General features: G+C 35.6%; 1 protein-coding gene across 1 annotated transcript in view; it reads left to right on the top strand.

The window, feature by feature from the left end:
* ANKRD26 (ankyrin repeat domain 26) overlaps positions 1–13,773 on the top strand; it is a 100,070-nt gene that overhangs the window by 60,061 nt on the left and 26,236 nt on the right. The window contains exons 27-35 of the mRNA XM_087723646.1: positions 45–197; positions 872–1,047; positions 1,209–1,302; positions 1,574–1,651; positions 7,518–7,655; positions 8,799–8,911; positions 10,214–10,355; positions 11,890–12,180; positions 12,589–12,824. Coding sequence (XP_087579772.1) covers positions 45–197; positions 872–1,047; positions 1,209–1,302; positions 1,574–1,651; positions 7,518–7,655; positions 8,799–8,911; positions 10,214–10,355; positions 11,890–12,180; positions 12,589–12,824 — 1,421 coding nt within the window. The remainder of the gene's footprint in view (positions 1–44; positions 198–871; positions 1,048–1,208; positions 1,303–1,573; positions 1,652–7,517; positions 7,656–8,798; positions 8,912–10,213; positions 10,356–11,889; positions 12,181–12,588; positions 12,825–13,773) is intronic.

The following is a 13,773-nucleotide window of genomic DNA, read 5'->3' as shown; positions in this document are numbered from 1 at the left end:
TTTCAGTCTATTTTGTATGAATTATTTCATTAAAAACCTTTTAGAGTACAATAAGGCAATTGCAGCAAGAGCTTGCAGATTCCCTCAAAAAACAATCCATGACAGAAGCTTCATTGGAAGTTTCAACACGTTATCGTATTGACTTGGAGGAGGATAAACAGCAACTTCTGAAGGAAATAGAAAGGATGAAATGTAAGGTATGCTTCCAACAGTTTATTAAATGCTTTACTATGGGAGCAGAAGAGATGACATCCAACTTTCTGATGCATTCATTTTTGAAATAGTTTTGTCATGGTTCTGTTCCTACATCGAGAATTCCTTCCAGAAAGTAGAATATCATTTGGCTCTCTGTCATTTTTACTGAGGGATACATAAAGGTTATGGTGTCCCCCAGGCTACTCCTGTATGTAATCAGTGCATTAATGATTATCAAAAATTACAGGTCTGGGTACCTTCTCTATACAAATAATATTGAGGTTTCTTCTTTCCATCATCAAGTATGCTGAGCTTGTTGAGTTGTTGATTGGATTGAAGACATTCTGGTTGGAGGAAATCTCAGCAAATGGGGAAGGGCTTTTCCTTTTTTGTTCTTCCTTCAAAGGAGCAGTTGTAAACAAAAGTGCCTATTTGCCATTTGTTCATGATGTTTCATTGTATGTGAAACAAGAGATTATCTTGCTTCTATTATCTATTCACTAGTTATTTCCCAGTAAAATTACTTCAATGTGTTCTGTATAGGGATGCCTTTGAAGGAGATTTAGAAACTACACGGGTCTAGGATGGGGTGACTAGACTGTGATAGGGTATATCATAGCAGGAGCACATTGCACCTATTTTTTGGCTAAGCCACATTGGCTCTCACATTTTACAGTTGCAAGATTCAGAAGCACAGACTATCCATTGTGAAAGATCTACTCATGAATTAAAACATGCTTTGGATATTAAGGAACGTGAAGCAAGTGCGGCATCTCAGAAACTACAGGATCTTCTGGTAGCATCATCAGAAACAAATAATACTATAAAACAATTAGAAGAGCATATACAGAGGTAAAACATGCTGAAATTTAAATGTGCTAAATTATGACAATTGATAAAAAACTCTTCTTCAATTTATATTTCCATATGGTATAGAATAATTGAAACACATAAAGAGGAAGAAATATAGTTGCATTGTATCCCGTTTTGAGACTATGTGTTTTCCTTTTAAGACTTGAAATAGAAAATGCCAGATATGAAGCTACAACGAACCAGCAATGTAATAGAATTGAAATACTTCAAAAAGACCTACAGGATAGTGTTTCTGTAAGTCAGCCATAACATTTTGGGGAAATAAGATTTCATGTTTAATTACTGTTTTTTATAATTTTAAAAAATGAAATATTTCAGAAGCTATTATAGCATAATTAGTTTCTTTCATTTTCAGAAGTCCTAAATAAATTTATTAAAAATTTTGAAATCATGAATGTAACAATAGTAAGGAATGTAAATAACAAAATAGATTTTTAGAGAATTTCTGGAGACTGAAGACTTTTGCAACTTGCATAAAGACTTGATTTCTTTTGTGGTGATCTAGGTTCATAATCGTCTTGAAGAATTGATAACCAGTTTACAGACAGCAAAAATCAATTTAGAGGAACAACTAAACCACCAGGTATTCTGCTTTTTTTCTTAAAAATGAAACGATCAGTAGTATTTTCGAGACAAGGATAATTCATATATAAGATAATCAACACATTTCACATAGATCATTCCCTTTTATTTCTGTTAATCTTTATATATTGCACAAGAAAAAATAGATATCAGAGAGTTTAAGAGAACTGCACTGGCTGTGCAGTTTGGGTGTCTCATGTGGACATAAAGTATAGCCAGTTTTATTCACAAATGCAGGGAATTAAAATAAATTGAAACAAGATTCTTACAGTAATAATATGTGAATTAGTGCAGGAAACAAAAGCTAGAGATTTGAACTCTTGAGAGCTTCAGTGCTCTTGCTTTAAAAAAAAAATAGATTAACAGTATTGGAATGGGCCTTGTAGGTCACCTAGTCCAACCGCCTGCCCAAGCATCTTTGTATAAGGACATTGCAGAATAGAGGGAGAATAAGGATGTCCATATAGTTAATTATTGTCAATTATTTCTGAGAGAATGAATATGCTACTAGTGTAGCATATTCAAAACTGAATGTAATCATATAAGGAAAAAAACAACAGCCAATCAGCGTTATTTTATTATTATTGTTTTAATTGTAATTATTAATTAAATATACTTCTTAGAATCACTTTACTATATGAAACTCTTAAAAATCTCTTTTAGGACTTGAGAGTTTTTAAATTACATTCTTGCAAACCTTTAAATTTCATTATTTTTTTTTGAAAGCAAGTCTTAAATTGGAAAATCAGTGACATGTGAAACACAGTTTCTTAATAGTTTTATTTTGTATCCACTAAGATTTATTCGCCTTAGAAAATTGAAATGAAAATTCTGTTTTAAATTGATACTAGCCTTGGAGATTTTATGGGTGTGTCCATATAAATTTTTGTGGCATTAAAATAGTTTTATCATTACCTTCTTTCAGCATGTTTTTCAATTTCATATTCTAGAATCTAGCCTATACAGTATAGATTGTCCTTGAATTATGATTGCAATTTAGATTGGAATTTTGGGTGTAAGTCTTAACATTTATGATTTTTTTATTTTGTTATATAAAATACAAAGAAGAAAAGAAAATTGGAAATTAAGGGAGGGAACGGGGAAAGGGGTATGTGAGATACAAGGGGGAAGAGAAAAAGAAAGAAAAGGGGGCATTGGCTTCCAAATCTTCCTGGCGCAGTACAAGATAAACACATTCCAAACTCAACTTTTTGCTTTTTGCTACATTAATATATAACTAGCCATTCCTATAACACCAAATCTTTCTAATCAACAAAATCAAGGTCAAAGTTTCATTTTTTTTCTTTACAAGCACAAATTCCAGAAGTGATATCCAAATAAGAAAAAAATTTCCTCTTTAAATAAAGGACTCAATTTAACCATTTCTGCTTTATCTTCCTTGCTATGGAAATAATGTGTATTTCTATTTCCACCTAGTAATCTTTGTGAATTGTCACCATTTTCATTTATAAAATTTATTGTATTCTTTCAAATTCTTTGGCCTTACTGGGAAAAAAAAGGGGGGGGGTTCACCCATTTTTTTCAAAGCACTACACTTTTTAAAAACAAAACACTTTTAAAAATCAAAACTTTCTAATATGTCTTTTTCTTTGACTTTTTAACATACAAGTTTTGAACTTCAGTATTGCATTTAGCTCCCTTCTTTTTTCCTTTTGTAAACATCCTTTTTAACATATAGAGTTTTTCTTTAAACTGCTACATTATTTTATTTAACTTTCTCTTAATACAGGTACTTTCAAATACATTTTCAATAAGTTTTGCCTACTGTAAGAGTTACTTAAGCATTATTTATATGTAAAAAAATACATTTTCAAATTTTGTCTCAGAACTTTCTTTTAGCTGCACATATCAAGTAGAGAAAAATGCATCCTGGTTTCAGTTAACTCATTAAGTTTAAGTCACTGCTTTCAGCTTATCTTCATGGAGTAAAATCTTTTTTATTCTCTGGAAGTATCAAAGACTTCTAGGCCTTTCTTTTTATCACAAGTTCCTCAACCTTATTAATGTCTTTAAAGAAAAGTTCCCAATTTCTCTTTTTTCTCGACATTCTTCTTTCAGTTGTGTTGAGAGGTTTTACATTTGAACCATAGTAGTGAAGGTGAAAGAGAAATTTAATATCCCATTCTTCCAAATCTGTGATAAAGTCCTCTGCGTTTTCAGCTACTTGTGAAATTGCATTGGCAGTTTTGTAACATTCTCCACATGTGTACATTTCAGAAGTAGTTTGAGAGGATTTTTTTGTCATCAGAGAACAACTCTTCAACAAATTTGCACATTTTATTTAGGGACCTTTCAAATATATATCTAATACTTTGCTCCACCAACTTGGCTTCCTCTTGTAGTCAATATCAGAAGATTTTAGCCACCCACAGCTAAGGAGATCAAGCTACCAGTTACTTCAATAGTAAACTAAAATCACAGCTTTCCATCTTTATCTTTCTCTTAACAGCTTTTATTTTCTCAGCACACTTCCTTATTTGGCTTGCCTTAGCAGCCTTCTCCATTGTTCATTGAGACAAAAAAATTCCTCAAAAAACAGCTCTTCAAGAAATAGTAGGCCATTGCTAGAAAGAGCCTCTTTTAAGTTGGCTTAAGATAGAATAATAATCGTTGAAGGTGATTAAGAAGAGGTAGGCATAACTTACTGTCCGTTTGAAAGGTGGATTTCCAAATGACAGCTACTTCAACCTCCAAACAGATTGCAGCCTCTTCCCTCCCAGTTTTTGGCATGTAGATACCTTTGGGGTTCAACTCCAGAAACTGTTTTCTGGCTTACAGCTGTATTGAAGGATTCTGAGGGGAAGTTCTTCAACACACCATGGCCAGGTGGGTCATAAAAGCTGATGGGATATCAATCCCTTCAGTTAGAAGGCAGAAGAGCAACGCCCCAGGGAAAAGTCCTTTGGAGATCTCTCCCCAGGTGTGTGTTCAGTTAGCCATGTTCCCTGGAAGTGAATTTTGGGTGTAAGTCTTGATGGTCATAAGTCAAGGCACCGTGTGCCCAGACCCAATTTTACAACCATTTTTATGGCAGCCATTAAGCAAATTATTGAGTCATTAAACAAGCCATGCAGTTGGATGTCCAAATCTATTGTACTGTACGGAAACTGGAAAAAGACATCACAAATCATTGGGCCATAAAACACCCATTTTGGATGTGAGCGGGATCTGACTGCAATACCTGTCACCCCATTGATTACCAGGGTTGATTTGGCTAATCTGTCTGGATAGTCGACAATCGTCTTCCTCCTGCATTGTTTTATGTGCATCCCTCCCGAGCTTGGTAGAAGAGGATAACCATCCCAAATAGAATAAGTATACCGATCTTGGTCAAAGGTATATGATAGCTGCACTCTCCTAGAACTTCAAGACAAGCACTCATTCTGAGACTGTCATACCTCTGAATGGTAATTAAACAACCAGTCATAAATCAAGGACTACCTGTAATTCAGGGATCTCCCATTCAACATACTAATCAGATCTGATCCTATTTAGTTGATTGTCAAACAAACAAAATATGAATTGAGACTTGGTATCATTATTGGCAATTTGCTAAAATGTATTCACTTTGAGAGCTATTGGTGTTTTGAAACTAGTTATGGCTAATATAATATTTTTCAAATTTAGAATATAATTATTACTATTAGATATTGGAATTGGAATTAGTTTATTTGTATGCTGCCCTTCTCCCTGAGGGGACTCAGGGCGACTCACAATTCAGGGGGGAGGGGATGACAAACAAGTGATAGACATAAGACAATACATTATTAAAAGAAGCACAACAGTCATACCATTTGGGCGGGGTTAGGGTCTTTAGCCCCAGGCCTGCTGGGACAGCCAGATTTTAAAGGCGGTACGGAAGGTCTGAAGGGTGGTGAGGGTACGAATCTCCACGGGGAGTTCGTTCCAGAGGGTCGGAGCAGCCACCGAGAAGGCTCTCCTCCGGGTAGTTGCCAGCCGACATTGGCTGGCTGATGGAATTCGGAGGAGGCCTAATCTATGCGATCTTATCGGTCTAGTGGAGGTAATTGGCAGTAGGCGGTCTCCGCCTACTATATATAGTTGATATATTTCAACTATAAAAACAGTGTTAATAAAAAGATCTAAAGGGGGAGACGTTGGAGCTGTCACCAGACTCCGACAGTGAGGGGCCCTATGAGTCGGCTCTGGAGGATGTGGGGGACCCTGGACAGGGTTCCAACTCTGAGCAGGGCGTAGAGAGGCTGGTTGGCCACCAGGAGGCACCTGAACCTTGGACCAGTGGGGAGGAGACAAGGGAGAGTGATTGTGACGTCATGCATTGGAGTAGTGGAGAAGAAACAAGGGAGTTGGTCCTGGATGCCCAGCAATGGAGAGCTAATAGGCGTAAAGAACAGTTACGCAGTTACAGGAGATAATTGCACTCAGCTGGTGGTAATTAGGCTCCTCTCAAGCCTATAAAAGGAATGATTGTGCACACACCCTTTGCAGGAGTCAACGTATTCATTAAAGTTGAAGAACTCTCGTGGCTAGCTTGGCAGGCTGGATTGCTGCCAAAGTCTGGACTGTGCTGGATTGCTGCCAAGGTCCTGTCTGTGTGTTAATAAATCCTTGAAGTATCTTTGTCTCGGCGTGCTTTGGTGTAGGACGAAGGGGGTCAGAACAGGACACTATATCAAAGGAGACCATAATCTCCTCAAGAACCACATTTAAGGCTTGTAGTTTTGTCAAAAAGTGTAAATTGACCAGACTCCTTATTGTGCTCAAACACAGCCTTATGCAGTGCTGTGGACACATTTTATAAAATCATATATAACCTTTATGATTATTTATATTTAAAGAAATATAACAGTAATGTATGTGGGGATTCAAAAGAAGCAGACTTTATGATACTTCTTTTATTATTTTAATGAAAGTATTTGATCCTGTGTATGTCTGAATAGGCATGCATGCTTAAAGTGTCAGGTTTCGAAGGGATAATGAAACCAGCCAAACACAGAAACAGTTTGAAATGCAGTTTGTATTCTTCCTTTAACACGAACTGACCAACCAAGCATAAGGCAATGAATAAATTGTCAGAGCTGCTACCCTGTGCTTCCCATCACCTTTTATAGCTACCTTGGTAATTAAGGTAAGCCGCACTCCACGCATGCGCACACCATCACCTTGTGACCCAGAGCGGAACCACCTGGCAATTAATCATGGATTGTTAGCATGAATTTCTGCAGTTTGTGTAGGTGGGATGGTGAGTCTTGGCAGCTGGCCCAGTCTTCTCCCCTGAATGGCAGCTTCAGGCCTCGGAGTTGACATAAAGTGTGAATTTTCTTAAGAGACTATTGTATCTTTGCTTAATATTATTCTCTCCCGAGAAATAAATATTTTATTTTATTCTCAAATAAAAGCACACAATCATTTATGTAGCCATTGATTGTCAAATTAGCAATAAAGATGTAAAGGAAATATGAATAATAGCATTTGAAATGGATTTCAAATGGACTAAACATGAGTGTGAATCCTGCTCTTGTATTAAAAATATAACAAACTTTAGGAAAGAAGGTATACCAACCCAGAGTCTGGGTATTTTGAGCAAGATGGCTATAACCTTGTCTCCCAGAACTGTAAATCCAACTGTCTGGAACATTTGTGGATAAGTCTTCTGCTTGCCTGGAGAAGGATTACAGAGCCCATTTACTTGTTGACTCTTCATTTACCATGGCCATTGGCACTGTCTTCAATCTACCATTTCCACACAGAAATCTGATCTTTGTTATCTGAATTAAATTCTGTACCTACATAAAGGTGCCTTGGCTATTTCAAGGGCTTCTTTGTAATGCTTTTCATTCAAAAGTAATTCAATTTCTCCTCAGGCCCAGAAGGAAAATATGCTTTCAGTAACGGCACATGATGCTCATCAGAATTTGTGGGAAAAAGAACTGAAATTGAAATCAAAACTTGAGATTCGCCTTTCTGAGCTTGATAAGGAAAAGACAGAACTAATATCTCAGGTAGGTTCAGTATCAACAATTCACTGTGTTGGAAATGATGAAGAAAAAATGGTATTACGGTTGAGGTATCAGACTCAGACTAGGGAGAGCAAGTTTAAGTCCACGTTCAGCCATAGGAAACTCACCGAGTCTTGGTGCTTTAGACCAGTCACTAAGTCACTCAGTTCAAACTACCTCACAGGATCATTGTGGTAAGGAAAATTGAAGAAATAAAGCATCCATATGAGCTGATTCATATGAACAATAAATAAGCCTTAAACATCTTGGATTCAAAATTCATTAAGGATTTCATTATGTATGTGATCAGAATCAAAAGTTATCTGGATGAGAGAAGCAGTCATAACTGATTCAGATGTGAACATCATGCTGTAAAAGTGTGACTTGTCTTTTCTCTCACATATTTTTTAGTGGGCATGGATTTTAATGGTGCAGATGAAGGTTCTTTATGTTTTTATATTATCTGCTTATGTATGTAACTGATAGATTTACAATGCTTTTAGGAAGCAGTATTTTTAAATCCTTCTAGCTGTTTAAATAATAAATTTGCATTGAGAATTTTGAAAGATCATAAATAAAACAATATTTCCTAAGGTTCAAATAACAGTAGAAAAACAATTTTTACTTCTGTACAAACTGAAAAAAGTTGAGTAAAAGTTATTTTTACTCTCTATCCTTTGTGAGTTCTGAAAATGAAAAGGATTTAAATCCTTTTTGACATGGTTTGGCATGCTGTTAGCCTTCACAGATGGGTGCGGTTCAAAAATTTAATTGCAAAAGCTCATGAAAACCCAAAACTTAGTTCCAAATTACATTATTTGTTTCATAGTACACACTTCAGCTTCTTAGCAGAAAGTTTTACCACCATTGGAACTTTCTGATAGATTGCTCCTACACTATAGCATCAGGATGCTCATTTAAAATCTGGGCAGAGTATCAGTGTCTTAATAAAACTGTCATTTTGAAAATTACAAAATTTGGAAATAAATATATATGTCAAGAAATGAAATATATTTCAATATAGTCATTTTATTTCACAAAGATCAAAATGAAGGTGGAATACCATCACAGATTTATCTGTGCGTTAAAACATATGCTATTTAAAATGTTGTCAAGTCTGGAAATTATGTTCTTATTCTTTTACAGTTTGAGAATGAAAAGAAAAAAATAAAGAAGGTACTAGAATTAAAGCGATCAGTGGAAACGCGACTAGATCAAGAAATGAAAAGGAACAATGAATTACAAAAAGAATATAATGGGTAACTTTATTGTGCAGATGCTTTCTGTATATAGAATTTTTATTTTAAATATATTTAACATTGCTATAATGAAATAATCTTACATATAAAAGCTAATATCCCTGTTTCTGTGACCTGTGTTTTCTACATTTTATGCACTACCTCTTGATTTATAATATAGATACAGGTAGTCTTTATACTATAACCATTTATTTAACAACTGTTTAAAGTTACGAGGGACCTGAAAGCAGTGACTAACTACCAGTTATTGCATTTTCAGCTTTGGCAATGTTCCTGGGCTTATGATAAACGTGGGTGCTTGGCAATCAGCATGTTTTTGCAGTACTTGCAGTGTCTGTGGATCATGTGACCATAATTTATGACCTTCCCAGGGGACTTCTGAAAAGCAAATTAAATGGGTGAATTTGCTTAAAGACCATAACAAAATAGTTATAAAACTGGACACAATTCACTGAAAGTCTGCATCACTTAGTTACGGTTCTGGTCCCAATTGTGGTCATAAGTCAAGAACTACTTATTGTCCTCACTTAACAGCCACAATTGAGCCCAGTCATTAAGAGGTGCAATACATGACCTGACTTGATTTTACAATCCTTTTTAAAATGGTCATAAATTGAGTCACTGTGTTAGATAAACTAATCGTGATTGTTAAGCAAATCCATTCTCCCAATTTTTTTTGGGGGGGGGGGGCGGTGTTGCTGGAAAGCAGCAAAAAGCCTTGCTAATAATTGTTGCATGATCATGGTATGCTACAACTGGTCGTTAAGTGTGAGTAGGCAGTGAAATATCCAAAATGTGATCATGTGACTGCAATGGGATGTGCCAATCATAACTTTGAGGAGGAGTCATAAGTAACTTTTGGAGAGTTTTTGAAACTTCGACTGGTTGTTAAGCACGGAGCAAGAAATGCATGGTGTTAACAAAGAAATGAAGACATTGAATAGTACATTAATAGAATTATAACCTCCAAAGGAATTAACTACAGTGGCAATGAAAGCAGTTTTACTGCAAAATAGATGAAAGAATATTATAGTGAAGAGAACATTGTATACTTTAGCAGTGCAAACTTTTATGTGAATTACTAATTAATTTGTGCATCTACAGTATCAGAAAAACAATGTTAAATTGGAATTTTGGTCATTTTAAAATGGCTATTTGTAGAGTAATGAACAATGTCTAAAAATAGCAAATCATTATTTTTCACATTCTTTCCACTCATTCAGCCTTGGTAGAATTGTGCAGCAAAAGTAGCATCTATAGTATACTTTAAACAATTGCAGTAAAATTTATTTTTCTTTGCAGTATAAAAAAAGTTCTAAAAATAACCCAAAAGAAATTAAAAGGTTATGAGAGTGGAGAAAGTTCATCTCAAGTCAGCTTACATGGAGAAATAATGAATAAATATTCAGAAATCGACAATGAAGTTGGAAAACTTAGAAAAAGGGTATGTGACAGCTATTACTTTAATTTATTTAAATTTCACTCTTACATGATTGCACTTACATAGTCCTTGTACTAGTGAACAATAAGCTCCAAACTCAATTCAGAGTACTAGTCATTATCTATAAATAAAACAGTACAGTGGGAAACTGGATTAGTTAACTTTCTTCTTTAAATTGCTTCTTCTGTGGGATGGTGCTTAGGTTTGGACTTGGGGGCAGTTTCTTTCCACGGAAGTCTCAAGGCTTTTGAGTAACTGGTTCTCTTTCTTGTTGGCCTTCTATAATGAAGCAAATCTTTCATTTAAGTGGGTAGTGGTGAAAGTCCTTTTCTGGACTTTTGTTTGGTGCACAATTGGCTGCTTTATATAAAGCTTTATATAAAGTTTAAAATTATAAAAACTATAAAACTACCCAGAAACCTGAGATAGAGGTATTTATTTATCTGTTTATTTTGTGTCTTTGAATCAGTGTTGACCCCTGTTTGTAAAAATCTTTGCACTTATATACCGGTATTAGTATTTGGTTTCCCATTTGGAATTTTTTTTATTGTTTTAATCATTTGAACATAGAATATATTAACTAAAACTTAATATAAAATGTATTAAATTTATATGCTGCTTGAGTCACCTTATTGGTGAGGGGAGGAAGCATATGAATTTAATAAATAAATATTAGTTAAAATGCTTTTGGTCCACTTAGCTGTTACCTCTCTATATCTGCCATCAAATATGATAGGATTCTTTGTATCCCTGAGCAAATACATTAAATTATTACTTGGCTTTATAGAAAATCCTCGAGGTACGAACCTCATGGAGCCTGCCCATTAGGTTCGTAAGTCAAAAAATTAATCAAATGAATCTGACCATTTTTAAAATTAAATCCATTAAATTAATCAAATGGCTCATTAAATAAATGAAGATCTGTCTGTCTTCCAGCCCACAACCAATCAGTTGTTTCTGTCTCCACTGATCAGCTATTTCCGGTACAGCTGAATGAGAAACTAAATTGCTTCCAAGCAGCTCCATTTAAAGTTTACCAAAAAAAAACCATTTGCTGAAATATCTTCAGACAGCTGCCTAGAGTTGGGGTGGGACAGTAATTTACAGAACTCTCCATTGCAGTTGCTTTAAAAAAAAAAAAACACCTTCCACTTAGCTTACAGTCTCTAGCCAACCAGCGAGAGATGGGGGAGGGGTTTTACAGAACTCTTGGCTTGCAATAGTAACAGAGATGAGGTCATCTAGTCCAACCCACTGCTCTCACAAGAGTACTTCTGATAAATGCCTTATCCAGTCACTTCTTAAAAGTCTCCAATGATGAGGCACCAACGACTTCTGGAGGCAATTTAGATTTAGAACCTCTTTAAAAAAAAATACTGTCGTAATCAGCACAAACCTCTCCACGCAAAATCAAAAAACCCATATACTGTACATTCGTTCTGATGAAAATTCGCTGAAGGAACCTCGTATCCGAGGGTTTACCTGTATTTTGAAAAGATGGTAGTCTTTTTCTTTTAAGTGTTTTTTGCTTGTTCAGGTTGATGAACTTTCTCGCCATTTGGAGGTTGAGTCAACAAGAAGTACCCAGTTGGAATCTACCAATTGTGAACTGCGTGAACAATTAGCATCTATGAAGATATTCCATAAGAATCATGAAAAATTAGAAAAAAGCAAATTGCAATTAGAAGAAGAGGTAGCTAAGCTCAAACGCCAAGTACAGAGTAACTTAATAGATCTCAGTCAAGTGGAACAATACAAGAGAGAGATCGAAGAACGAGCTAAACAAGAGATAAGACAAAAACTGGAAGAAGTCAATTTCTTTTTGCAGGTAACTTACTTATTTCCTATTTTTATTATTTTTATCACTAAATCAAGAAAGAGAACATATATGCTATTCCTTCTTCCTCCTATTTTTCCCACAATCACAAATCTGTGAGTTGGTTGGGCTGAGAGAGAATCGCTGGCCCAAAATCACCCAGCTGGTTTTTACATATCCAAGACAGAACTATAATGCACAGTCCCCTGGTTAAGTTGGTGCCTTAGTCATTAGACCAACCTAGCTCTTTTAAATAATTGTCAAATGTTAATTGTAAGTTATTTCATTGACAAAATTGCTTAACATTTTGATTTAATCAACTTGCTACACTCAGACAGTATATTCTCAGGTAATTGTTTAATTAAGATTTGGGTGTACAGCAAGGACTTTTCTTCTAAATTAATATATTTTATGAATTAGACACAGGCTGCTTCTCAAGAAACTTTGGAACAGATAAGAGCTAATAGTAATGCTTCTTTGAGAAATCAATTGGAGAACAAAATTAAAGAATTAGAATCAGAGTTGACCAAATTTAAAAACAGCCATCAAGATAGCATATTACAAAAAGAATCTACACATACAGAATTGGAAAAATATAAAGGATTGTATTTAGAAGAAATAAAAATACGGAAATCTTTGGGGAGCAAATTGGATAGGTAAGTAAAAAATGTTTCAATTCTTGAAAATGTATTTCTTCATATTTATTTCAGATTGGGTAATGTCAATATGAAAAGAAAAAAATTAGTATTGTAATATCACTATGATAGCGATACCTGGTTAATGCAAAGCTTTCTGTTGAATGGTTTCAAAGATACCATATGGTAACAGCAACATTTAAGTATTCATGTATTCATGTAGTAAATCTGTATGCCTGCCCATCTTACTACCAAGGAATTCTAGGTGGCTTACAATACCACAAATAACAGAATAAAACAACTATATCATTGGACATTAAAATAAAATATTAAAACTAATATTAACATAGAATATCTAATATTAAATATAATATTAAATTTTATATTTAATAACATTTTCTAATAAATGTAGTAGTAAAGCAGAAAATATTTCTTCAGATTAGTGTTTACCAACACTAATCTGGTTCGCCTGGTACGTCAGTTGTGCCCCTTCCTGGATCGTGATGCTCTGTGCACAGTCACTCATGCCCTCGTCCTTTCTCGCCTGGACTACTGTAATGTTTTCTACATGGAGCTGTCCTTGAAGAGCACCCGGAGGCTTCAACTGGTCCAGAATGCGGCTGCGCGGGTTATCATGGGGGCACTTAGGGAGCACATGCTACACTCCTTTTAGGCGGCCTGCACTGGTTGCCGGTTGTCTTCCATGTGCGATTCAAGGTACTAATTATGACCTTTAAAGCGCTTCATGGCTTAGGCCCAGGGTACTTGCGAGACCACCTACTGCCACTGGTAGCCTCCCACCGTCCAGTGCGATCCCACAGAGTTGGCCTCTTCAGGGTGCTGTCGGCCAGACAGTGTCGGCTAGCGACCCCCAGGGGGAGAGCCTTCTCTGTGGGAGCGCCTTCCCTCTGGAATAAGCTGCCCCTGGAGCTTTGTATAATCCCCGACCTCCGGTCCTTCTGACGTGCCC

Source organism: Thamnophis sirtalis, unplaced genomic scaffold, assembly GCF_051295495.1.
Source record: "Thamnophis sirtalis isolate CommonGarterSnake01/CBP01778 unplaced genomic scaffold, rThaSir2_p1.2 scaffold_9, whole genome shotgun sequence".
Lineage (NCBI taxonomy): Eukaryota > Metazoa > Chordata > Lepidosauria > Squamata > Natricidae > Thamnophis > Thamnophis sirtalis.
The sequence above is the reverse complement of the archived record's forward strand: the minus strand, read 5'-3'. Positions and strand labels throughout refer to the sequence as shown.